This window comes from Cervus canadensis, chromosome 7, assembly GCF_019320065.1.
Source record: "Cervus canadensis isolate Bull #8, Minnesota chromosome 7, ASM1932006v1, whole genome shotgun sequence".
Lineage (NCBI taxonomy): Eukaryota > Metazoa > Chordata > Mammalia > Artiodactyla > Cervidae > Cervus > Cervus canadensis.
The window spans coordinates 73142222-73169764 of record NC_057392.1 but is presented as its reverse complement, the minus strand read 5'-3'; the positions used below and the strand labels follow the sequence as shown (position 1 = coordinate 73169764).

At 37.5% G+C, this 27543-nt stretch overlaps 1 protein-coding gene across 1 annotated transcript in view; it reads left to right on the top strand.

The window, feature by feature from the left end:
• Window positions 1-27543, top strand: part of LOC122444958 (EGF-like and EMI domain-containing protein 1) — a 627705-nt gene that overhangs the window by 573762 nt on the left and 26400 nt on the right. Inside the window, exon 18 of the mRNA XM_043473804.1 lies at window positions 24582-24713. Within this exon, the coding sequence (XP_043329739.1) occupies window positions 24582-24713 (132 nt within the window). The remainder of the gene's footprint in view (window positions 1-24581; window positions 24714-27543) is intronic.

Here is a 27543-nt window from a genome sequence, read left to right as displayed (position 1 = left end):
TTTTTCAACTATTTTGGTTGTTCATCATCCTAAGACAGTCTGTCAAAAGCTATAGAAACTCTTCTCTGAAAAAATATATATGCACATTCATTTTTACTAATAATTTTATAGAGATTATGAAACCCCTGAGATTAACTCATGGGTTCAAGTTAATAACCCCTGAAACCAGGCTGGCTAACAGCTAATTTAGAAAAAGTCAGATAAGAATCACTATTACTAATGAGAAAAGGTTTTTAGATGCAGTTGAAGAATACAGACAAATCACTTCTTCTCAAAAATTTTGTCTAAGACTAACCTGATTTCTTTCTGACCATGTTGACTATAAAAGAGACATATTCACATTTATTTTTTTTCCAATTATTTTTTATTAGTTGGAGGCTAATTACTTTACAATATTGTAGTGGTTTTTGCCATACATTGACATGTATCGGCTATGGATTTACATGTGTTCCCCATCCTGAACCCCCCTCCCACCTGCCTCCCCATCCCATCCCTCTGGGTCATCCCAGTGCACCAGCCCTGAGCACCCTGTCTCATGTATCGAACCTGGACTGGTGATCTGTTTCACGCTTGATAATATACATGTTTCGATGCTGTTCTCTCAGGTCATCCCACCCTCGCCTTCTCCCATAGAGTCCAAAAGTCTGTTCTATACATCTATGTCTTAAAAGAGACATATTCACATTTAAAAGGAGAAGAATTTATGCTGGGAGCCAGGAAGTTTCTTGGTCATTTTCATCCCAAGTAAAGCATTTGATGAAAAATTGGAATGTTTCAAAAGAAAGAAAAAGCATTTATTGGGCATTTAAAAGCTGACATGTTGTTTTGCCCTGTTTCAAATAGCAAATGAAGTTGTTGGCATTCTAGAAAGTACATGAGCTAACTGTTTATATATTTAAAGCCTCACATATTTAGATTGTATCTAAAAATCTTGGTCTCTTTCTGATAATCTAGCATTTGGGAACTGTAGTACGTTTCTATTTCCTCCAAAATTGAGAGAGATATCTGCAGATAGCCGCAATAGACCAAGTAAAATGGTCTATTGCTGGAGATATGTCACATGGAACAAGATAAAGTCTATGAAAGCAGCCTTTTAGAAAAGTCATGGCTGAACTCTAATGACCTAAATTATTTAATGCAAACATTGTGTGCAATTTTGGGGATTTAGGGCAGCCCTCCCTCTAGTCAACTAAAACAATCCGACTTATGTAAAACCAACCCCAAAACAGTTCAGAGCCACAACTTGCTATTCTATGTACCTGGAGCAGAATCACTGAACTTCATCCAAACTTGGAGCAGAGTCAAAGACAGGTGAGGGAGAGAGTGTGGTAGGATATGCAGAAAGGATTTATAAATGGGGAGGCTTCTACAGAGTTAAGGAGTTAATAATGCATTCAGTTAGCAAAATGTAATATTATTCTGTAAGTTTCTAATGTCTTGATTAACAAAGACCATCATCGGGGGTTTCTCCCCCTGCAACTTGTTTTGCCATTGAACACTCTTTTGGAAGTTAGTTTGTATTTGTTGTATGTTGACTGAGTCCATTTCTTTTAAGTACTGAAAAGGCTACTGGTGGGTGAACATGCTACAGTTGCATTCTTCATTTTCCTAAAGAGGACAAAGACATTGTTTCTGATTGTTTGCCGTTACCATCAGTGCTTCAAGAACACCTCAGTGTGTGTCTCCTTGTGACATACATTGATGTTTCTTTAGGGTTTGTACTAAGTGTGGATTTGTTGGGTCACAGGATATTCTATATGCAACTTTGTTTAATAATGTCAAACTGCTCTCCACTGTAGGGGTACTAGTTATGTGAGAGCTGCAGCTGTGTTTCTTTAATGTCTAACTTGTGTCAGACTTTTAAAGGAGATATTATTTTTATTTGCATTTCTCTGATTACTGGTGAGGTTTGGCATTTTTTGATACATTGCCTCTCAAGAGTCTTGTGAATTGTCCATAATGTCCTATGTCCGTGTTTCTATGGGCCAAGCACTGATCTAGCCTCCTGAGATATACCCGTGAACAAAAATAAAAAGAGCATTGCCCCCTTAGACCTTACATCCTAGCAGGAAGAAATAGACAATAAACAATAAACAAATGCACTTATTTTAAGGGCATTTTGTTGCAGGATAAGGTGAAAGTACTACTGGAAAAAGACAAAATAAAACAAGTAAAGCAGGTTAGGAGTGCTGGGTAAGCAAGACAGTTCAGAGTGGTAAAGAGCGGTCAAGAGAGACCTCAGGGGGAAGGCAAGATTTGAGTTCGTTGAGAGAGTTAAGAAACAGTAAGAAACTAGTGTATCAAGAATGGAGAGGCAAATGGGAAAAAAAAAAAAAACAACTATAGAGATGAAATCAGAAAAGTAGAAGGAAGGGATTGCTCTATCAGACCTGTGGACCATTGAAAGACTTTGGCTTTTAGTTGAATAAAATGAGGGATCCACTGAAAGGCTTTGCTCAGACGAGTGACGTGACCTGGCTTGTTATAAAAGCAGCACTCACATTAAATTTTCAAATGCTTACATGCACCAGTTTCTACATAATGAGGAACTTGGCTAAATCTTTCTTCCTATGGGAACAATTCGATTAAAGATCAACTAAGACTGGGAAAGGTTGAAATGGATTACTTCTTGCGCTTGGATGAACAACTAAGGTTTAGGACTTGGATAAGCAGCAGCTGAGTTCTAACTGTGGCTTTACACTTTTCCTTCTGGCAGCTCTGGGCTGTTGCGTTTGACCTGGATGCTTTATAGCTTATGCATTGGTCACTCAGGGGTAAAGTTGCTTATTGCTGTTGTTAACAACCCTATGCCAGACCCTGGGACGGCTGTTGTTAAGCATTGTCTCTGATACCTGGCAGGACAACGTATTGTCATCCTCACTGTCATCTCTGCAGAGCTAGAGGTCAGATCTATTCAATCCCAAGTCCCTTATTTTTTTGTAGCCCTATGGTGTGTGGCAGGGAAGTTATAGGATCTCTGTTAGCTAGATGTGTATTGAAACAAAATGGCATTGAATAAGGCGACAGTAAGGCTTTTTAAAGAAATAATCATTTTAACATATATGACTTCTGAAGTATTCAGCTTCTATCTTCTTTGAAGCTGGTATATTTAAAAAAAGGGGGGGCTAGTTTTCTCTTTTCCTGTTTGTTTCGATATGCAAAATGAAATGAATTTATGGGATGAATTTTAGATCTCCGGGAAGGTTTATCCTAGTGCTTCAGGAAAGTAGATGTTTCAATCTAATATGCTAATATATTATCAAAACTCAGCATAAGTGACTAGTTCAAAGTGTCCAAATCGATTTAAATTTTTGAAAGAAAAATAGTCTCTGCCCCAGTGGATTGTGAACAACAAACAATGTCTTATTTTCTTCTACCTGAGTAAGAATACTCCCTAGACTGGCAAGTCTGCTCTGCTTTTTCTGTATTTCTGTATATATTCTGTATATTCTGTATTTCTGTAAGTCTGTATTTCTGAGTTTGTGTGCTTCATGTGATGGAACACCCATAGTCCCAGCCCCCCAAAGGGTGGCATCCATTTCAAATGAAGGCAGCCATTTATGTCTGCAATTCAGGATTGTTCAAAGGCAGCCTTAGTCAAGGATGCTTATGTTATTTTTTCCATAACCATGCAAAGGCCAAGTATGAGTACTCTTTTTTTGAACCTAGAAATCTATGGTAATACATATTGCCTTTAGGTTTGTTTTATTTTTAAACAAACTTCAGAAGAGACAGGTCAGAATAAATAATTTTGAAGTTAGATGGTAATAAATTGCTAGGCATATCCTCTTTTCCTGCAAATAAATGCTCATGTCTGAAATAGGGAACATTGGATAGATGTGAAGTCAACTAGCCAGTCATTAAATAGTGACATGAAACGGTACTGCTCACTGCCAGGTTTACCTTCCAGCTTTGTCTGGAAGCGTTCTTTCAAGTTCACCTCAGTTGGGTGGACTTGGAATCTGAAGATTGAGATGGTATGCATGTGTGTGACTGTGTCCAGTTGGAATAACATTTTCTTCTTGCAGCTCATTTTTTATAATAATAAAAAAAGACCACACAAAACAAAGTTCGTTTAAAATTGCATCAGATTATCTATGTTGGAAAATCTACCCCTTTAAATTCATATAGTAAAAAAAAAAAAGAAATTAGAAGTTCAAAATAATATCTCAATGTATTTCCCCTCAGGATAGTCACAGCTTAAGAAAGAAAAACAATTAGCAACCTTCATTACTTGTGGAGAAAAATATGTCTCTTCAGGAAAGTTGGGTCTATTTGCTAGGCTGTTCTAACCAAATTTCCCTTTTTCACATGGGAAATTTAACTGGAAATATCAGTGGCCTGTTCTTGCTTGATAACATTTCTGCATAAGCATTTCATTTAAAAGGCAAGGTTCCTATGCAAAGTAGTCTGATAAAGACTTTCTTTGCAAGGGCAAAAACACTAGTTTACTTGTTCAAAATGATAGAATTAAGACCAGAGTTCATACCATGAACTTATCCCCTGACACTCCCTCCCCCTTTGGCTTGATGAAAGCGTGCTCATGTGAACTGAGTTCTGAAACCAAATCCGCCGCTGAACACACTCAGCATTTGGTGCCCGATTTGTACTGTGACATTCAAGCTTCGGCCATGGCTGTTGCAATGTAAATAGGAAATTCTAAATGTGATTTGAATTGCCCTTTGGGGAGTTTTACACTGAGAGACGGTACCTTTCCAAGGTAGCCAGTACTTAATATGGAGCAAGCCCAGTGGTGGGGTTGGAGAGACTGTTCCGCTTCAGAGCACAAGTTGACAGGAAGCCATGCATGCCTTCAACTGGACCGAAGGAATTTGGCGGTTGACGTAGCCATACAGTTTGAAATACTTTCTCTTGTTAGAAATGTTTTAGATTAGTCCGTGAAAATAAGCACCTTCATCATTCACATACAGTGATTCAGTTTTGAGGGAACAGCTACCCACATAGATCCTGGTTCAGAGACTGGCATAAGCAATGACTGGTTTTTAATTAGCAATAAAGCTCTTTGTAATTATTAGAAGTCAACCTTTTTCTGTAATTGAAACATCTATGCTAGCAAATATGCTTTCACAATAAACAGAAGTGCTCAGACCTTTCCCATGAAATGCAACTGTGTGGATACTGCTGTGCCACACATTGAAAATGCATCATCAATTCAAACTTTATTAGGATGCTTCTAAGACTTTTAAAGCAAGCATTACATTCAAGTCCACTGAATTTTATATATATTTTTTGATATTACCTGATATAAAATTCTGGTTGAGTCTACCCATAAATAAACTCGCGTGTTGCCTTTTCTTCAGAATGTGGAATTAAGTGAACAGAAGTTCTTAGCTAAAATTCTCCACTAGAGGGCCATAGCTCCCTCCTTCCTTGTGCATCTGGGATGGGGCTCAAAAAACCAAAAGTAAATGTTTTTATATTATTATTTTCTCCTCAAGCTCATTTTTTTAATATATGTATATATATTATACATTACATATATGTTATATGCACATAAAGCAACAAGCTTTATGTGTATTATATACATACATATATAAAACAATAAGCTTGAGGGAAAAATAATGAGCTTGAGGGGAAAATAATAACATAATATATTTAAATATATGACAAGTAAAAATATTTTTAAAAAATAATGGCACAGAAGTATGTACAGTGAAAGCTCCCTGTCAATTTAAAATTCTCCCCTCCCAACCCACTGTGCAATTTTTTTAAACATAAATGATATTGCACCAAATATTAATTTTATTCTTGCTTGTCTGTTTTATTTGCTAAACTATGTATTGTATGCATCTTTTCCGGTCAGCTCACACGGATATACCTTTTCTTCAGCATGATTTCAGAATACTCTATTATATGCCCCCAAAATGATTTGTTTAACAAATCCTCTATAGAAGGATATTTAGATTGTTTTCAGGATTTTGGTATTTAAAAATGCTGCAGTGAACATTCTTTCATTTATTTCTTTGCATGGATGTGAGAGTTTCTCTGTGAGTTAAATTTCCTAGCTATATAATAGCAAGGCTTATTTATTTATTTATTTATTTTACATTTATTTTTATTAGTTGGAGGCTAATTACTTTACAATATTGTATTTATTTAAAACTTGAATAATTATTGCAAAGTATGTCAATCTCCAGGCTTCTCAGATGATAGAGAACCTGCCTGCGAATGCAGGAGACATAAGAAACGTAAGTTCGATCCCTGAGTAGGGAAGATCCCCTGGAGGAGGGCATGGCAACCCACTCCAGTATTCTTGCCTGGAGAATCCCATGATCAGAGGAGCCTGGTGGACTACAGTCCATGGAGTCTCAAAGAGTCGCAGATGACTGAAGCAACTTAGCACAAGTACATGTCAAGCTCCGAAAAAAAAACAACAACAAGGTGTTCTTCAGTGATTTAAACTCATACTATGTGTGAAAGTACCTTTTAGCCCTAACCCTAGCAAACACTGGGTATGTCAAACTTTATAATCTTTGCCAATTTATTAAAGGAAAAATGACACCTTGGTCTAGGTCCATGATAACTAACGTCAATAAATAAATTAAATTTAAAATAGAAAAGATTAGAAGATGGAAGTAGGATGACCAGTTGTTAATGGTTCCAGAAAAAAAAAAAAGATCATTGGACAAACCGACCTGACTTCCATAAACCAGTGGTACTAAAACCAGTGCTAGGTCTAAATAAATATTTAAAATTTTCCACATACTTTATATAACTTAAAATTATAATTTTTTCAAATGATAAAAAAGAAAGTGGGTGGATATTATTATTTTTAACATTCAAATGAGAATGAAACTTTAACAGTGTTCTTTTTGCTTCATCACTATTATGATTTCCAGCATAAAGAACTTTAATAATGAATCTTGAATCTTAAAGTGAATCTTACTTCACCTGCTAAGCCTGTTTCTCCCTTTCTCCTTAGAGACCGCCTATCACAATTTACCCATTCTTTTCTCTCCATTCTAAATTATAGCACCCACCCTTTCCTCTTGGTTTTTAGCAAAGAACGAAATGCCAAGAATTGAAATGCCAAATAGTTTTTCCCTAACAAATATTTTTGTTACTAGGTTAAATATACACCCAAGTAGTAGGTTAAAAATAATTACAACAGAAGTTGGCTAGTTTGTTGTACCAGTTTTGTTCATTTTGCTCTGACAGAAGCCAGTTCCTTTCATGGTAGCTATATATGTCCTAACTGACCCAAAAAATATCTCATGTAGAGACAAGCCCACCTTGGAAAATTGCAAAGCAGGCAAGGCTTGTTCACTTCCCTCCTCCTCCTTCAAACCCGCCATATTGCCCCTACATTGTACCTCCTTCCACCCTCCGCCTAGCTGTGTTTAGCTTTATCTGAGTAATCTACACTGGAAGGGAGATATCTGAACTTCGGTATTAGTTGACTATGTCTTCTAGGGTGTGGAGAGTATATATAAATGAAGAACAGTCAGAGACTCAAAGGAGAACTTTTCTTAAGAGGATAGTTTGGAATAGAGAGCAGGAGATGTGTTTTCAAGCATAGAGAATGTCCTATGTGGTTTCTATGCCAGCTTCTATGGAGCTTCTCTAGGTCTGTGTAAACGTGAAATTCCAGATGTAAAAAAAATATAATGGCAAAGAACCAATAGATATACCGGGGCATCATTATTTCTTTCACTCTTTTCTATATGTACGTGTGTGTGTGTGTGTTCAGTTTGGTTTTGGGTACCCATATCCTCAGCCTTTATAATAGAAGGCTTTAAACCACATTCCAGCCTTCCTGGGTATGGGAATTTTGCTGGACTCTAGTCAGTGCTAATTGAGAAAACAAACCCTCTCCTTCCTGCCCCCTGCTCTAACCAGATAGGAATCTGTGTGACTTATCTCAATAATTTCTCATTTTGAGGTCTCTGGATTTTTAGGCTGTTCTATGTAAGTTCCATTTTTAGGAATTAATATATTTTAAATAAGGAAGATGAAATGAGGAGGAATTGTAATTATTGGCTGCCAATTTATGAGCTTGGAAAATATGGCTTTGCTAGAAAAGAAAAATACATATGAATAAGGAAAAATGAGTTCGCTACATACATAGATATGGTTTTTGTTTGTGAGAAATGAGTTATGTATATGGAGTGAATTCCTGAGTATGAATGTTATTGTAAAAAATAATAATTTAATAAAAATTCATTTATACAAACCAGAAAAGAAAGAGATTTGTGTAGATAAACTTGAATTTATTTTTGCCTTGTGCTGTAACTTTCTATGTTGAAAATGTGATTTGAGATTATAAAGCTCCAGCTAAGCAGTAATTTCTTATCAACTGTGTAAAATAACCTTTGGACTGAATATTTTTAAATTGTTGTTATATTCGCTATAACAGATAATGTGCATAAAATTCTCCATGCTCTGTGTTAGACAAGTAATGAATAATTTGACAGAGGGTCAAATGCTTTTCAGTATGATTGGGGAATCTATTTTAAAAATATTAAAAAGTTTTCCAGTAGTTGAAAAGTTTTTGTCCAGACGCCTAAAAACATAGTTGCTTCATTTGACCAGCACTGGAATAGTGCACGAAAACCAGACCTATATTTTTAAAAAGAAAGGAAGGGAAGTAAAGAAGGAAGAAAAGAAGAAGGGAAGGAAAAAAAAAAAAAGAAGGAGGAGGGAAGGGAGAAAAGGTTGATTTGTATCTTTCCATTTCCAACGTGTCCAGATGGACTTTTGGGGGTTGAATTGTCCCCAGCTGTGTGATACTATCAGTCCATCTCTGGGATATCCTCCTCTCTGCCTGGCTGGTTTGGAGCCAAAGGCCACAATGGACGTGGACTGAACAGTTCTATCCCACACCTTACACTTGGGGCCAGTGTGCGTGCACCATTTTTTGTCCAACAGATTCCCGTAGTTTAAAATAATTCAAATTCTGGTTAATGAGCATATACCCAAATGTGGCCATTTCTTACAATCCATTCTAGTGTTGATTTGTAACTACGTTAAAAACATTATCCTTAAGTTGCTATTAATATTTTGGGAAAGACACTGTATTATTTCCAATCAATGATGACATAAGCTCAACTCCATTGTATGAACACAGGTCATCAGCTCAATTAATTCAAAAAGGAGAAAAAAAAAAGACCAGTGAGTGTAGGCAAAATAACCAGAATAATTTAACTCTTCTTCAACTAGCAATTTGGACAGTAGGTTGATGAGGTCACACAGAAAGAGGTACATGAAGGCATTAGTATCCTTAGGTGTGCATGTGTCTTGCTGGTATCCTTAGGTGCACATGGGTGTCTCTTTCTATTAAGTTGCATTCTCCAGAGACCAAAAAAAACAAAAAAAAGCAAAGATGATCATATGTTTCTAAGTAACTGGCTTGTGCCGATGTTTAAAATCTTCAGCTGTCACAAGAGCTTACACACTGGCAGACTATCAAAATGAGAAATATCTCTTGTGTTTCTGGGATAGATCACCTTTTGTTGGAAATGCTAAATTTACAGAGCATTTTGGGATGAACTGCTGAAGCTTATTTGCTGTTTGTGTGGCAAAGTGCAGTTTTTCTAGAGCAATTTTCAAAAAGATTTTGTTTGGAAAAAAATCAGTACTTTTATGGAGATATCAAGACTAATAATACTGATTGTCTCACATTTCTGGACAGGTAGAGTTCTGTCTCCTCCCAGATCTGAAGCAGAAAGTAAATAAGAACTATGAATGAGTGAGTGTTAGTCACTCAGTTGTGTCCAACTCTTTGTGACCCCGTCGGCCGTAGCCCACCAGACTCCTCTGTCCATGGAATTCTCCAGGCAAGAATACTGGACTGGGTAGCCTTTCCCTTCTCTAGGGGATCTTCCCAACCCAGGAATCAAACTCAGGTCTCCTGCACTGCATGCAGATTCTTTACTGTCTGAGCTACCAGGGAAGACAAATAAGAGCTCTAACTTTCTAAAATATTAGGATCAATATTATCTCTTGCCAATATTTTGTATTTTTCAACATTTAATTTTCATTTATCTTGGTTTCAAGCTAACCTTGAAGGTTGAATTTTATAAGTATTTTTTAAAATCATAGACACAGTTTAGTTTTTACTTAGTTAAAACTCCCTGGAAAAAGTAGAACTGGAGTCATATACCAAAAACAATAATGATTTGTTATTATTTAAACTTCCAAGTCTTTCTTTTCCTCAATTGTGGATCCATTGCCTCAATTCAGTTCAACCAACATTGTATAAAATTGCAGTTTAACTCATGACATGATGAGATTTAACATGCTCGTAAAATTCTTCCTTGATGATCATGTTTGGCCTGGCCTTAGCTCTCCCATAACCTCACTACACCTCTCTCACTTACCAAAATTTGTCTTCTCTGGAACAAATATATTTTCCCCTGTCTCCTCATAACAGCCTTTTCATTCTCTCTCCTCTACCCATATCTAAAAATCCTGCAAGTATGCTGATTAAGAATATAATTTGATTTGGTTGTAGCAAAAAAAAAAAAATAATAATAATGATAATAATAGTGAAGGCATTATACACATCTCTGGATAGTTTGTCTTTTTTCTCACTCCAACTCTTAGAAAAACTTCAGTCCCAAGAACTGTGCAGTTAGCAAGCTCTCAGCATGACCCTACTTATTCATCAAACTATTTGAAATCATGGCAAAGTTTGTTCCTCCATATTTTATTAAACTCAATTAAGTAATGGGATCTTTTGTCATCAACTTCATCTTCCATGGAAAACCCACTGCACTTTACAGTTCATGAGATGCCAGCCATTCATTTCTTTGTGGTGTTGAAGGTAATTTGATTTATGTCTTGCTCTAGTTAAGATGCCCATGTCTTCCAGCATTTTTGACTTGGAGTTAGAGGCTGAGGTCAAGTTAACAATGGTAATCTGTCTCTCTGTAAGCAAACAATGAATCACCATTTGGGTTTTAAGACTATGGTAAGATTTGACTTGGCAGCTTGGTTCAAAGGTTGTCAGCAAAATGTATGAAAGTGGCCTGCATCTGGAACCTCTGATCATTGATGTCAAGGATTTCCTAACAAGGCCACCAATATAGTTGTGAATAATTGGTAAGAAGTAGGAGTGGTTAAAGAAGCATTAGTTCTATGCCCTATTTGGACTGGATTGATTTGATCTAGACTTAATAATATTAAAAGCTCTTCTAGCCATTCCCAGGGCACAAATGAAAATGCTTTCAAATTATTAAGAAAGAATGTGACTTATTCAGGACAACATGTAAGGCAAAACTACATGAAGTAGTTCATTTCAGTCCCTTACTTTGGGCCAAGTAAACTGCCTTTAGAAAGGGAAAGAGCTTCATAAGAGTTGCAGTATTTTATTACTAACTGAATTGGAGTTTGTTTTAGAAAGTTGGCAGGTAAAGCAGCTGAAGTTGAGAGGAATAATTTGTAAAAGTTAGGGGCCAATTTCTTTCAAGTATCTTGTTCTTAAGGAATTTGCACAAGGTGATGACTTTGCTATGAAGAAAACTCTGAGATCTAGTCAATTTTGAGTTTTTTGTAAATAAATTCAATGCCTGCTACATAGTAAGCATTGAATTAATATTTGCCAGTGAAATGAATGTAGCTTTAGTGCTTATTTATGAGCGAATATTTATATGGCTTTAAAATATCAGCATTAAGAAAAGGCATTTGTTTTCAAAAGCCATGGCCTAAAAGCAATGATTTTTATGATTTGAACTGACAAGAATCTACTTAACGCTGCTACAGTTATTTGATCTTATTGCATTGTGCAAAATAACACTAACAGGTTCTTTTGTGTTTCTGTCTTTGATGCTTTATTTCTCTGTACTGATAAAGGGGGGATAATATTCAAGATAGACATCTGTTTGCCAGGTGAGAATTTGAGCTGATCTCTAATACAGAAGTTTCATTAGTATATGTGGATATCACTTGTTGACTTTCATTGACCTTAATACTGATATGAAGAAAATTTTCATTAAGGATTCATTTTGCATGAATACCAAAAATTAACACTCTAGGATAATAGTCAAAAAACAATTGCCTTCTTCTGGTAGCAAATCTGCAAAAAGAAAATAATTACTATTAACTATGCTGTTCCTGGGTTCTATAAACTTATCGTGAGTATGTACTGAAAGGAGTATTAACACACTGGAGTAGAAGCAGAAACACTTGGCTTTTGGGGATTTTAGGGTTCCTTGCCAAGTATGTAAGCATCTCCTATACCTGGTCTGCCCCCTTTGTCTAACCTCCATACTGCACATGATCCAATCTGTGAATTCTAAGCAGATAATACTGAATGTTTCCCTCTTCAAGGTAGAATTCTTGCATCTAGTATGATTGTTGCTACCCACTAAAACAGAAGATTGGACCTGGGTGTCCTTCTTTCTAGATTCTACTCCTATCCCTTAAGTTTTATGGATCTTGGGGAAAGCAGTCATTGGTTTCATAGCCTCTCAAGCTTAATATGTAATTATTTCATAGCGAAGCAGAAAATTATGGAATCTAATCTTATTTATCAGTTTCTATGGTTGTGAATATAGCATAGCTAACTTATTGTACACTCATACTAAAGTAGAATGTATCAGATTTCCATCACTGTAGATGTTTTTCTGAACATTTTCATAATAAAAGTTTTCTGAAAAATAAAACTAAATAGAATTATGGAAATGACAAAAAAACAACATGATCCTCAGAGAGGTGACTTTCCCAGGGTAACATGGGTAAGAATTGATAACTCACAAATCTCCATCCAGGTCTCCTCTCTCTATATTACCCTGGTTCTGTGAAATGAGGTGAGAACATGGATCTCAAGTCCTTTCTTGAAAAGTGAAAGTGAAATTTGCTCAGTCGTGTCCAATTCTTTGTGACACTATGGACTATACAGTTCATGGAATTCTCCAGGCCGGAATACTGGAGTGGGTAGCCTTTTGCTTCCCAGGGGAGAAGTTTGCTTCCCAACCCAGGGATCATACCCAGGACTCCCGCATTGCAGGCAGATTCTTTACCAGCTGAGCTGCAAGGGAAGCCCTCCAGTCCTTTCTTAAGGGCCCATAAACCAATAGGGTACTGTTCCTACCCCCACCCCCCACCCCCCGCCATTAGTGCAATAACTCCTGGGAAGAAGTATAAAGTCATGCCTAAGAAAGTGATACTGAGTCACCAATGCTAACTCAGACTGTGCATACTTTGAGCAAATAACTTTACATTAGTTTCCTTAGTTTTGCTGTAAAATAAAAATAATAACCATTCCCTTGCAGAGTTGTTCAGGTTATAAAATGAAATAATACAGGGAGAGAGTTTAGAACAGATCTGATGCACTGTAGGTACTCAGAGAATGTCAGCTCTTTAGTCAGGAGCCTTTCTTCAGTTCTCCAGTTCATTAATTGCCCATAACCTACTCTCTGGTCGTTCTTACCTTCTTTTATTTCTATAAACTGTTCCCTTCTCTCTGCTTGAATTCTTATATTCTGAACATCTGCTGGGGGTAAAAGTCTCCTAACCGCAATTTTAACCATGCTACTTAATTCACCTTTTAGTAGCTGAATAAAACATAAGATTGAAAAATAGGCTTGCATAAATTAACCCTTGGTTTTCAGAATGGATATATTTCTCCTGGGCCTTCTCAGATAGTGCTGGTCCTAAAGAACCACCTGCCAATGCAAGAGATGTAAGAGACTTGGTTCCATCCCTGAGTCGGGAGGATCCTCTAGAGAAGGATGTGGCAACCCACTCCAGTATTCTTGTCTAGACAATCCCATGGACAGAGGAGCCTGATGGGCTACAATCCAGAGGGTTGCAAAGACGTGACTGAAGTGACTTAGCACACACATACAGATGTCTATTTCTCCTGTGGGTATTAATATGATCCATCTACATTAAATTGAAATGGCAAAGTTCTCGAAATTTATGTATTGTTTGACTTTTATCTGGAGCACTGACAAGGAGGAAATATTATTAACAGACATTTATTGGTACTGTCCACACATGTGGAGGATGGCAATCACCAGGTTCCACAAAAAGGCGACAACCGTCATGAAGGCCCCAGTGAGATACCATGCTGACCATGGCATAGAAGGTTCCATTGCAAAAAGGAACATTGTCACTTTGACTTCAACACTAAAACACTGAACATTTCCTTAATGATTATGTCATGTATGAGCATATACTCAGAAAACAAGTCTTAAAATGAGCCAGGTGGAACTTGCTTTCATCACCTATGTGAGCCCCAGGTCTTAGCCTCATTTCCCTTTTCTGTTCCACATGCTATTTTCCAATTCTGAGCCACTGGATTATCCACACTCTGTAGCTCTTACAATGACCTTGCCCTCTCAGCCTTTCCGCTCCAACTAGTGCTTTAATTGCCAAGGTAAACTGAAAAGGCCTGTTATCGGAAAATGTAAGGATGGCTGCTTGCTGATTCAGATTTGCTTATTTGCTATGAACTTCTGCAATCAATATCTTAAAATTTTCTAGCCTGTTTGCAACTCAAATATAAGTGTATTGAGCCATTTTGGAAGAGAGATGCCATATGGCAAAGACAAGCAAACATATAACAACAAACAATGAGAGAACTACTTAGGAACCAAGAGCATTTCCTCTGATCTCTTATACAATTTGTCATCTGGTCCTATTTATTCCACCTCAAAGAAAGTCTCTTGGAACAACCCCTTATCTCCATCCTTATCCAGATCTCCAGTTCAGGTTTTTATCTAAGAGCCTACAGTGGCCACCACAATGGGCTCGCATCCTCCAATCCAATATGCACACTGTCCTCAGTCTGACCATGATGTTTCTATGGCAACTTGCAAGCACCAGATCAAGGCTTCAGTGTGATATGAAAAATGCCTCACTTCTAAGGACCAGCACAACTCTTCAACATCATTCTTGCTCCTAAACCCTGCCCTGTAACCATGAAGTAATGTGTCTATCACTTTCAATAAAAGACTTTACTCATTCATTCTCTTCCTTCTGACAGATGAATTTCTACTCTTCTAGACCCAGTTCTAACGCTGTCTTTCTGAGGACACCTTGATTCCCACCTGATAGGATTAACTATTCATTTCTTTTAGATTCCTTAGCCTTTCTTACATGTCTGTATGTAGCACTTGTCAGAATGTTCTATGTCAATTTTTCACATGTCTTCTTGAATCAGTTCTCTTGGATTCTCCAAAACAGATACTAGGCTTATTCAATTTTATATCATCAGTGCCAAGCACAGGACCTTGTGAATAATGTAAATGTTGAATAAATATTTAATAAGGAAATGAATGTATACACATACCAGCTAGGGAGCCAGAGTTCTGTTTTTGTGTAGGATCAGCCTTGCACACAGTCATGCATATAGGACTAGAGAAGTATCCCTTCCTTCTTTTTTGTTTCCTTCAACAAATATTTATTGAGCAACTTCTGTGTTCTAGGTTATATGAGAGGCATCAGGCATATTAAAAATAATAAAACATTGCCCCTTCCCTGGAGATGCTTTCAATTTTAATATGAAGGAAAAGCAATAAATTAGTAATATGATTTGGGTACCAATTTCTTAACAGTCACCCCTTGTATGTTTACTACTGGACCACGAACATGTCTTCTTCTCTCTGAGGGCCAGCATTTGAGATAAGCCTTTAGTTGCACATGGTCACCTCCATCTTATGCCCTGACACCTTAGGATGTGCAGAAGGTCTTGGGAGAACCTTCTTGAAGTGTCTCAGTAGCTCAGAGAATGGTATCTGATGCAGAGAATGACAAGGTCATTGATCCAAGGGTCAGGACCCCTGGGTTCAAGTTTTAGCTCTGCCGTTAATTGGCTATGACCTTGGGCAAATGACTCACTCTATTTGGATGTCTTGTCTGTAAATTGAACATGTTGTTCTATACTCTAGATCAATAGCTCTCAACCCGGAGTTCATCATGGGATTTTAAAAATATATCTCTTCAGTCCATACCAAAGAATCATGAGTTAGAATTAAATCTCCCAAGGCCAGGCTGTGTATATTTAGCAATTAAAAAAAAAAAACAAACTTGCGGGTAATTTGGAGAGTCTCTGACTGAGCTATATCTGCTCTCGATAATATCTTGATATCTGAGGTCCCTGGGACTCTGTCTGGTGGGTCCCCACCCTGACTGAGACATGGAGACTCTAGGCCACTCCGGTCTTTCTCCCTTAATAGGCTGTGAGAACCAGGAACATTGTTTCAAGAAACAATCAGATCAGTAGCTGACATCATAGGTCTTCCTGAAAGAGAGGAAAGAGATGCAGAACATAGATAAGACAAAAAAAAAAAAAAAAAATCCCCAGATACTTGTGGGATGCTAGTAATCACAACTGGCACCGTGGGTCTCTCTGCAGCTTCTTGAACTTTAAGATGGACTCAGCCATTCTGATGCCCTCATCCCCATATATTTATCCTCTGACTGAGGCACAAAGATCTGAGTGAGCTAATGCATCAAGCCATGAAAAATGAACAATTAAAACAATGAAGTTGTCAGTTCTTTTACCAGATTGCAAATAAATAACCTGCCTGTCAGCCTGGCTGTTCTGCTGGACCATTAGTTTAATACAAAGACATTCTGAGAAACGGGTGGGTGACAGCTGATCTATCACCAGGCCTTTGATAAGGACTTGAGCAAAATATGCTGTCATAAACCACTTAAGGTCAATCCCAAATTGTAAGAAGCGAAGTATAAGATGAAATTTGCATATACCTCTCTGACCATCATGAAAGCTATACACTTCTTTTTTTTTTTTTTTTTCTTAACCAGTGAGAGGGTAGGTACTTGTTTTGACAGTCTAAAGCATCTTTCTGCTTATGCTTATTTAGCTTGTCAGGAACTCTGTGCTGGTGTAGATGGCCTTGGAGTTTGTAACTGTCACAGTGATCTTGGGACTACACAATGTATCTCCTTGCTAGGCTGGACAGGGTCTTCCCATGAGAAATTACTTTGTGCCGTGACAAATGCTAAGACAGTCATAAATTTCCAGACAAAAAGTCAATTCAGTGCATTTTCTTCTGTGTATGGTTTGAATTCTGTGTGCCATCTCAGAAAACATTTGCCAGCCAGATATATCACTCATGGAAAATAATTGTGAATATATAAGGCAGTAGACAAGAAAATTAAATAAAGACAAATTCATTACATTCTCTAGTTAAGATCTCATTCATCTTTAAATTTTAGTGGAAAAAGTAAAGATATGAATGACCTCTCAGGAGTCACTTTGAAGAAGATAACCCTTATTTCCTAGAAGCAAAAAGCACTATTAGAAAGTTTACCCATCGTAAAATTAGGTGAGAAGCAGTGTTCATGAGGTTTTCAGGGTTAATCAACTTGTCTAATTGACTTTGTTTCAACTTGAATTTAGCAAAATGACTCCTCAGTTTTTACTAAAAGTCATTCAAATGCCTGAGAATGCAATAAATCAAAAATGCAATATTACCCCTTTCAAAATCTTCACTGGGTATTTATCTCTATTCAAGTCATATATCCATGATAAAAGTGATATAAATTCTACATAAATCAAAAGATAGTAACTGTCAATTCAGTCTTATTTTGGAGTACATTCACTGATTAATTCGAAAGGTGAAATCTCGCTTTAATTGTGTGGTTCAGTCACTAAGTTGTGCCCGCCTGTTTGCGACCCATGGACTGCAGCACTCCAGGCTTCCCTGTCCTTCACTATCACCCGGAGTTTGCTCAAACTCACGTCCATTGAGTCAGTAATGCCATCCAACCATCTCATCCTCTGTCGCCCCCTTCTCCTTTTCCCTTAAATCTTTCCCAGCACCAGGGTCTTTTCCAATGAGTTGGCCCTTTGCAACAGGTGGACAAATTTTTGGAACTTCAGCTTTAATATAGAAAAACAACTTAAATCTAGAGAAGCCACCCACAGAGGTTTTGTGGTTCAGAAAGATTTAAACTAGAAAGCAGCATGGATTATACTACTTCAAACTGGTCTGACCAGTTCTTCCAGGGGCCTGAATGGCTAACTAGTAAACAAGGTGAATAAGAAATTGTCAATATAAAACTCTCCAGGCTGATTTCCATACCTACTAAGTTAAAGCACAACTTGGTCTATTTTCCAACTTTGTAATCTCTTCAATGTTATATAAAATTAGCACCCTTCTCACTTCCTAAGAAAAATCCCTGAGAGAATGGAAAAAAAGCTCAGAGCTCATCCTAAGGCCATCTTAGTTTTGTTCCAATTTTTTCACTTAGTAACCTTACCATTTGTGCAAGTGGTTTAATGTCTGCTTATCTTACGAGGTGTACAGTAGCACCTACTTAAAGGAAATCTTACACATATTAATAAAAGCAAACACTGTTCTACAGATACGAGAACCCCTAAAGTTATTTTCTTAAAACAGAAAAACAATATTATACATGAAGCCCTAAGAACACAAGCATTTCATGATGTGGAGACATCCACTGTGACGTGCATTTAGTCTTTCACTTCTCTCAGTTTTAGCCCTTGAGAAGTCTCTTCTTGAGTCTTACTGTAGGTGTATCTGGGCCCTCAAGCTGCTTCCCAGGTTCTTGCTGGGCTGACCTTCTCTCAAGAATCCCAAGTCATTCTCAAGGTGACATTCATTACAACATGTCCTTTGGTTCCAGTAAGTAAAAATTTTTTTAAATAACTGATGATAGTTTTTCCATATTTTTATATTACATAGTTCTTTTTTTTGGGGGGGGGGATGTTATGCAGTCATTTAATTTTTTTTTTTTTTTCTGATCTGCTTTTTATTTTTTTTTATTTTTTATTTTTTTTTATTAGTTGGAGGCTAATTACTTCACAACATTTCAGTGGGTTAGGGCTACATAGTTCTTTAAAAATTTGTATTATGTTGATTTCTATAACGACTTGTGCATCAAGCTATTATTAGTAACATTACTATTTAATAACATGATCCCTAAGGATAAATTAGAAGCTACTTAAAATACTTGGGAATATAGAGATTGTGATAGGCTTATGATAGGCTCTCAAAGATGTCCTAGTTTCTGCAATCTGTTAACATGTTATCTTACATGGCAAATGGGACTTTGCAGAGTGATTAAGTTAAGGATTGGAGATGGAGAGATTTTTCTGGATTACCTGATAGACCTAATATAATCAAAAAGGTTCTTATAAGAGGGAAACAGGACTTCCCTGAGGGTGTAGCAGCTAATTCTCTGTGCTCCCAATGCAGGGGACTGCGTTCGATCCCTGGTCGGGGAACTACATCCCACATGCTGCAACTAAAGATCTGGCATGCTGCAACTAAGACCCAGCAGAGCCAAATAAATACATACATATATATATATACATATTTTTTTTTTAAAGAGGGGAAACAATAAAAATAAGCAGCTAAGCTGCTGACTTAGAAGATTTGAGAAAGTGGCCACAAGCCAAGGAATATAGGTGGGTTCTAGGAACTAGAAGAGGCAAAGAAATAGATCCTATCTTTAAGTGTTCAGAAAAAATGCAGCCCTGCCAACATCCTGATTTAGACTTCTAATGTGCAGAACTGTGAGAGAATAAGTTTGTTTTTAAAAGCCACTAAATTTGTGACAGTTTGTTACAACAGGCATAGGAAACCAATAGAGAAACATTTATAACAATATAAGCCTTACCATTGTCTAACATACACACACAGGTACCATTGCCCACACACTATTTGGGAATTATATCAGTAACTCATGGGCTTCCTTTGTGGCTCAGCTGGTAAAGAATCTGCCTGTAATACAGGAGACCTGGGTTCGATCCCTGTGTTGGGAAGATCCCCTGGAGAAGGGAAAGGCTACCCACTGCAGTATTCTGGCTGGGAGATTTAATGGACTGTATAGTACGTGGGGTCGCAAAGAGTTGGACACAACTGATTGGCATTCACACATCAGTAACTCATACATACTTGGATCTTTCCCTTTGGAAATTTTTTCTCCTCCCTGTTCTTCTTTTCCCTCACCTTTCCCTTCCCACTACATATACTCTTTCTAGTGTTTCAGATCTGTGAAATGGTAATCTCCTCACAGAGAACATTTGAAACAAAACACATCCCATCCCCTCTCTGCCAGTCTAAATTAGGGTCCCTGATGTCATTCTTTCTCATAACACCCTACCCCCTTACAACATTTTAAAATTAGACATTTATTCGAGTGATTATTTTATTGTTTTCCTCTTTCTTCTATTGCAAGTTTGAAGGTACAAGTACCATGTTTGATTTTGCTCACTGTTGTGAACCTAGCACAACTTGGATACCTACTGGTATCCAGGAAATATCTCTTGGCTGAATGAGAATGTTCCAGAATTCTGTGAGTTCAGTTTCGTAAGATGGAGTGAAAGCATGCCTCATAATGCATTCTATCAGGGATCATGAGGCAACAAACTAATACACCACCTTCTCCTTCAGAGGACAAGGAGCAGGTTTTGCTTTAACTTTGATTTCCTCAGAAGTCCTCGTCAAAGTCATTCAGCCAGATGACAATTGATAGATGTTTTTCATGATGCATATATAATCTAAGAAATACTATAGTACTTCTCAAAAGTTCTCTTTAATAACATTCAAAATGTTTTTGCTGCTTTTATTTCGATTTGCACTTTATTGGTTTTCAATATGGGGTTTCCCAGGTGGTGCTAGTGGTAAAGAACCTGCCTGCCAATGCAGGAGATGTCAGAGATGTGAGTTTGATCCCAAAATGTAAATTCCTTCAAAGACACTTAAACATCCATTTAAGAACTGACTTTGAGAACTTCAAGAGATCAATTTTCCCTGAGTAATTATTTATATCTTCTGCAATTTTGATTCCACTGGAGTTCAAGAATCAAAGCTAAGGATTTGCTTGAACTCTTCTTGGGATGGAGAAGTGATTAACATTTGTGAACATTTTTGTCAAGCTTCAAAATGCAGAACAATTAAGGAGGATGTGGATAAATTTTATTTATATGTATTTCAGAGACTTCATGCCATGTGATTTCAATGTTCTTTAGAAAAATATCAATCTTTCTTTTTAATTTTTTAATTGGAAGAACATTGCTTTACAATATTGTGTTGGTTTCTGCCATACAACAATACAAACCAGTCCTGATTATAGTGGTTTATGAGAACCAGTATCACCTCCTGGGGATATATATCACCTCCTTCTTGAGCCTCCCTCCCCTCCCTTCCTCCCACCCCTCTAGGTCATTATCGCAGAGCGTCAGGCTGGGCTCCCTGCATTACACGGTAACTTCTTACCAGCTGCCTGTTTCACCTGTGGTAGTGTATATATGTAGGTGCTACTTCCTTCATTCATCCCACTCTCTCCTTCTCCAACTGTATCCACAAGTCTGTTTTCTATATCTGCATCTCCATTCCATCCCTGAAAATAGGTTCACCAATACCATATATATGCATTAATATAGAACATTTGTTTAGAAAAACATTGGTCTTTAAATATTAGATACTTTTCCCATATTATTCTGAATGTGTCTATGGGTTTTGCCCATATATAGCATCTCTGTTAAATAGTTGATTCTGATTTTAAGTATAAGGGTTTCAATGGAAAGGAAACAGATTTTATGAAATACAAAGAGATTCCCCTATGTTACTATGTCTACTCAGTTATTCCTCATGACAATCTGTGAGATTGCTCTCATTTATCCCACTGTACTGAAGAGGAAATTGAGGGTCCTATTGACTATGCCAAAGCCTTTGACTATGTGGATCACAACAAAGTGTGGAAAATTCTTCAAGAGATGGGAACACCAGACCATATTACCTGCCTCCTGAGAAATCTGTATGCAGGTCAAGAAGCAACAGTTAGAACTGGACATGGAACAACAGACTGGTTCCAAATCGGGAAAGGAGGATGTCAAGGCTGCATATTATCACTCTGCTTATTTAACTTATATGCAGAGTACATTATGTGAAATGCCAGGCTGGATGAAGCACAAACTGGAATCAAGATTGCCAGGAGAATTATCAATAACCTCAGATATGCAGATGACACCACCCTTATGGCAGAAAGTGAAGAAAAACTAAAGAGCCTCTTGATGAAAGTGAAAGAGGAGAGTGAAAAACTTGGCTTAAAACTCAACATTCAAAATATGAAGACCATGGCATTGGGTCCCATCACTCCATGGCAAATAGATGAGGAAACAATGGAAACAGTGAGAGATTTTGTTTTTGGGGGCTCCACAATCACTACAGATAGTGACTGCTGTCATGAATTTAAAAGACACTTGCTCCTTGGAAGAAAAGCTATGACCAACCTAGACAGCAAACTAAAAAGCAGAGTCATTATTTTGCCAACAAAGGTTCATCTAGTCAAAGCTATGGTTTTTCCAGTAGTCATTTATGGATGTGAGAATTGGACTACGAAGAAAGCTAAGCACCGAAGAATTAATGCTTTTGAACTGTGGTGTTGGAGAAGACTCTTGAGAGCCCCTTGGACTGCAAGGAGATCCAACCAGTCCATCCTAAAGGAAATGAATATTTCCTGAATATTCATTGGAAGAACTGATGCTGAAACTGAAACTCCAATAACTTGGCCACCTGATGCAAAGAACTGACTCATTGGAAAAGACCCAGATGCTGGGAAAGATGGAAGGCAGGAGGAGAAGGGGACGACAAAGGATGAGATGTTTGGATGGCATCACTGACTCAAAGGACATGAGTTTGAGTAAGCTCCAGGCATTGGTGATGGACAGGGAAGCCTGGAGTGCTAAGGTCCATGGGGTTGCAGAGTCGAACACAACTGAGCAACTGAACTGAAGTGAACTGTGGTCTTAAACAATTGTTTAAAGCCAGAGGTAACGTCCATAGTGGTGCTGAGCCTCCCTGACCCAAAGTTCATGCCACTTCCTCTAGACCACACAACCTTCAATGGATCTTGCAGACCAGCACAGTAATCATAAGGCCCCTCTCTATCAAAGCAAATCATTCAGAATATTGCTTCTCTCAAAGCCCCAAGCCAGTGGGCCCCATACCTCAAGACAGGAAATGGCTAAATAGATGGGGAAATTGGAACTTATTACACAAACACTTCTGTGTTCAGCATGGCCACTTTGACTCCTTAATGTTGTTATTCTCTTCAGAGCACAGAATTTTGTGGCCACATTTGCTGTGGCCCTGTCAAGCTTTATGCTCAGCAATGCCATGGCAAAAACAGGTCTTCCCAGTGATGGGAAGAATTTGTAGAACCGCAGCTCATGGTTTCTGAATTTATCAGAAGGCTTTAAAGACACACATTTGATTTTTCTGATTGTGAGCATTTCATTAGGGAGTATCTTTCATCACATTACAGTGAAATGGGGCTGATGCTTTTATGCATTTACTGACAGCGATGTAAAGAAAGTAAGAATATCACAAAGATCCACTTCCAGTCACCTCTGAAATGCCATGACCAGTTCTTGCTTCACCACTCATTAAGAAGTAAAGTTAATCAACTTCTCAACCAGCAAAACCAGATGTGCTCTTTGGCATACCTAGCAAGTTCAGGATAAGTGCCTTACTGATACATATATATGACTAATCAGTGATTCTTAGAGAAAAAGGATGTTTAGATCAATAGCAGACTATATAAACAGTTGTTCACATGCTGAGTCAGATTCCACCTAATTCTCTTACTTGTACATATCCCAGTCAAGAAGAGAGGAAAAAATTCTCTTTTTTCAATTAATCACCCATATTTCATTAGTCTATGTTTTTAATACTAAGCAAGCAACCAAGGGCCCTTAAAGTTAGAGTATCTAGTTTGTCTACCATTGCTGTCATTTCTACTTAAAAAGAAAACTGGGAAATGAAATGATCTTAAGGATCGTGGATGCAGAGAAAACAAATAACTCCACAGGCACACAGAGCAGCCAGTGAAACAGAGGGATACCATGAACAAGGCAGCTAATAACTTCTCCAGTGCTAGGGTTTTCTAAAAGGTTTGTTCTTTCATGATGCCCCACCCCTGAGGTGATAAAAGGTTGATCCAGAAATTGTTATGCAACTTTAGGTGCACCAACCTAAATTATATGATTTTTGTTTTTCACTGAATTTGTTTGAATTGTCATCAGATACAACCATGAAGTTCAAAATGTCTGCTTGACTCCAACTTGTAAGCTGAGAAATTGAGAAATATCTAGAAAACCTTTCTCTTTTCCTAAAAAAAATGGGATGATATTATTTAGAAGTTGGGAAGGAAATCTTTTACTGCTTGGGCTTTAAAAAAAGAAAAAAACTCAAAACCAGCAGAGTAGCTGACAAGTGACACAAATACAGTACATACTAATGCACAGAGAGAAACAACCTTGAGAATTTAAACTGGCTGCACCAAAAAAAAAAAAAATCTTTATCCAGATATGTGGTCCCTCATGAATTATACTATTATTTTAGTTGATTTTACCTGACATCACCCTATGAGTTTCTTTAGTGACAAGAAAATTGCAGCCGGCCCTTGACAGTCGGTCACAAATTGACTGAACAAAACAAAATCAAACACTGAAGTAATCCCCAAGTAAATTTAATGAAACCTAAATCCCAATGGGTAGCACACTTCTGTAGGCAATGGTCTTATTTAATAAATTTTTCCCTGCTTTCACTTTTAGAGCTATATATACACAGACAAATTTAATTCATTGGGTTTACATTTCCTCTTTCCCTTAGTTTGTCCACCAGGCACATACGGGAAGGACTGTAAACAGGTATGTCAGTGTTCAGCTGAGAATGAGGAGTGTCACCCAGTCACAGGGAGATGTACCTGTCTGCCTGGCTACCATGGAAACCGCTGTCATCTCCGTAAGTGTGTTCTGTGCGTTAGCTGTAATTTATTGAAGAGACACTGCTGGTGTGGGTCATCACTCGGAATGCTAAAGGGCAAATGTTAATTCAAGGTTCTAATTCATTGTAAATCCTATGGGAGTTTTTATTAGAATGGTTGAAAACATACTTTCCTGTGTAACTCATTCTCCCATTTGTCTTTCCTATTCAAAATATCCCCAAGAAAAAGATAAGAATTAAAGAGAAAGAAAGAAGAAAATATGAACCAATTATTATAAATCGAGAAATAGCAAATGGCAACATATTTGGAGTGATTCAGAAAGTTAGTTAGTTCCACAATCTGCTTTTAGGAACGATCAAGTTAAATAAATTGTTATTCTGGAATGAACACAATGACTTGCTTAAATGACAAAATGCCAGTTGGCTCATTGTTGTATAATAAAAAAGAATAGTCCCTTGACCAAACACCTTATATTCATTTGTTAGGACATTTTAACATAGAAATGGTTATAGGAGAACACATGATAAAAACTCCCAAGGAACATGTTAAAATGTTCAGTCAGCTACTTAATTTTTAAGCTCGTAATTATTTATAATGTACTTTTTATAGGTTTAAGGATAAAATGATTTGGCTTTGGTTTCATTTTTCCCCCAACTTGGCCCTTGCTACTCTCTTTTCTCCCCAGTCATTCCTATAACAGGTTTTTTTTTTCCCCTACTTTCCTTTCCTAATTCTGCAAGTATATGGATGAGTTTTGGATCTGCCCCAAAAAACACCAGTCATAAAACATAGACTCATGGTCAAGCTATTGGTTCCCATTTTCCACAAGCCATAGAATATATATTTTGAATATCAATTCTCACATTTGTCCTAATTTTAAACATTACCAACTAAAAACACAATTACACATGTACATATGGTTTAATACACCCATAGAACCCATAACCATTGCATTATTCAAACTTACAATGAAAAACTAAAGCATTAAATTAATAAAATTTTAATTATTTTTTCTGTCATGGCAAATCTCAAGCAATGGAAGAAAGGAGTTATTTTCTCACATCTGATACTGTCACATTTCTCAGGAAGAATTTCTTCTTGATATCAAGGATATTTCATCCGAATAAATCAAAATTAAGTTACATAAAGCTGGTCGTACTTCCATTTCAGAAAGCCAGCTACCTTGGGTTGAAAGAAGAGAGCTCTGCCTTGAAAAAGCCAGGTTGAGGCCAGAAGTCACTCCCTGACTGGTCCGATGGGCTCAGTTCCAGGCAACACGTGGTTGGAAGTTGCTGCAAAGGTTCCTTGGCAATATGCACTGTAATTACAGGACGACAAAAGAGAGGTTCAAGAAAATATCCGAAAAAGGTGTAGCTGGCTCAAAAGCAAACATTCCAGCAGCCAAAAACAACCGGGCTTTCATCTTCCCAGGTTTGGAGTGGAAAATCAACATTTTCTCTCAGTAGAGGTCAGAGGAAACAGACAAACTTGGAGTAGGAATCTCACCCCTTTTCCTTAATTTATACTGGGTGGTTTAGTCCCAGTCTATGGATAGCAAGCAAGGAGGAAAACAAACAAACTTCTTGATAGATGTAAACTCATCTTCCTCTGTATTTTATGACCAACATGAAATTGTTAAATGATTACAGATCCTGGAAATCTTTTGTTTCTCCAACCTGCAGTGTGATTTATTAGAAGTCTCTCTGAGCGAACTGAAGGCATTGGAATCCTCTAGAACCATAGACCACTCTGTTGACAGTATCCATAAGAAGACCCATAACACTTGGTTTAGGATGCTTTGAGAAACATGGGCCACAGGATAGCTCACCTGTGCCAAGAGGAAGATGTCAAGACATGAGTGGAAGCTCGGCTTGAATGGTCTTGCTCATAGCAATGACTATTCAGAGGCCAAATCTTAGTATCTATTTTTAAGAATAAAAGAAAACTGTGTAAAAATGGCTGGTGCATATGTGAATACACTGGTCAAATACTACTAGGAAAACAGACTGACAAACAGATTCATGCTTTTCATTTGCTTTGGAGCTAAGTGTCTCAAGATATAGTCACAAACTTGCTTGTTCTAACTTCCTAATTAAACTTCCCAAATGTCACTCACTTCATCATGGTATACAGTAACCTTTAATATTTAAGCAAATCAGAACAGTGAATTCATTTCCAAGCTTCTTCTTAGTTAATCTCCTTCATGTAGAGGGGGTGGTGCAAGGATAGGGGAAAATATTAATAATCATCTTCTAATGGAAAATAATGGCTTACAGGTGGCATAGTGGTAAAGAAATCTCCTGCCAGGGCAGGAGATGCAAGAGATGCGGGTTTGACCCCTGGGTTGGGAAGACCCCCTGGAAGAAGAAATGGCAATTCACTACAATGTTCTTGCCTGCTGAATCCCATGGACATAGGAGCCTGGTAGACTGCAGTCCATGCGGTCTCAGAAAGTCAGACACGCCTGAGTACATGTGCACACACACACACAATGGAAAATAACCAAATATCCCTTGTTCAAGAAACAAAATTTCCTGGGAAAAATAATTGGAAAGAATAGAACAAAGGCCAAGAAATGATCAAAGTGGAATTTTAGGAAATGAGAGAGGGGAGACCAAACACCCCAACAAGCCAAATGAAATCATTATCTCCTGGGCGCATGTTTCCTTGTTAAATTTAGTGAACATCTGAGCAAGAGATGTGTGCATGATTCTAGAAGTTAGACTTTCACATAGACACAGAATTATGTGAGAAAGTAGAGCTGTCGGTAAAATAACTTATTCTTGGGGAAAAAAAGTCATGGGTACTTTTGTGAACACATATCATACTCTTAATATAAATTTAATG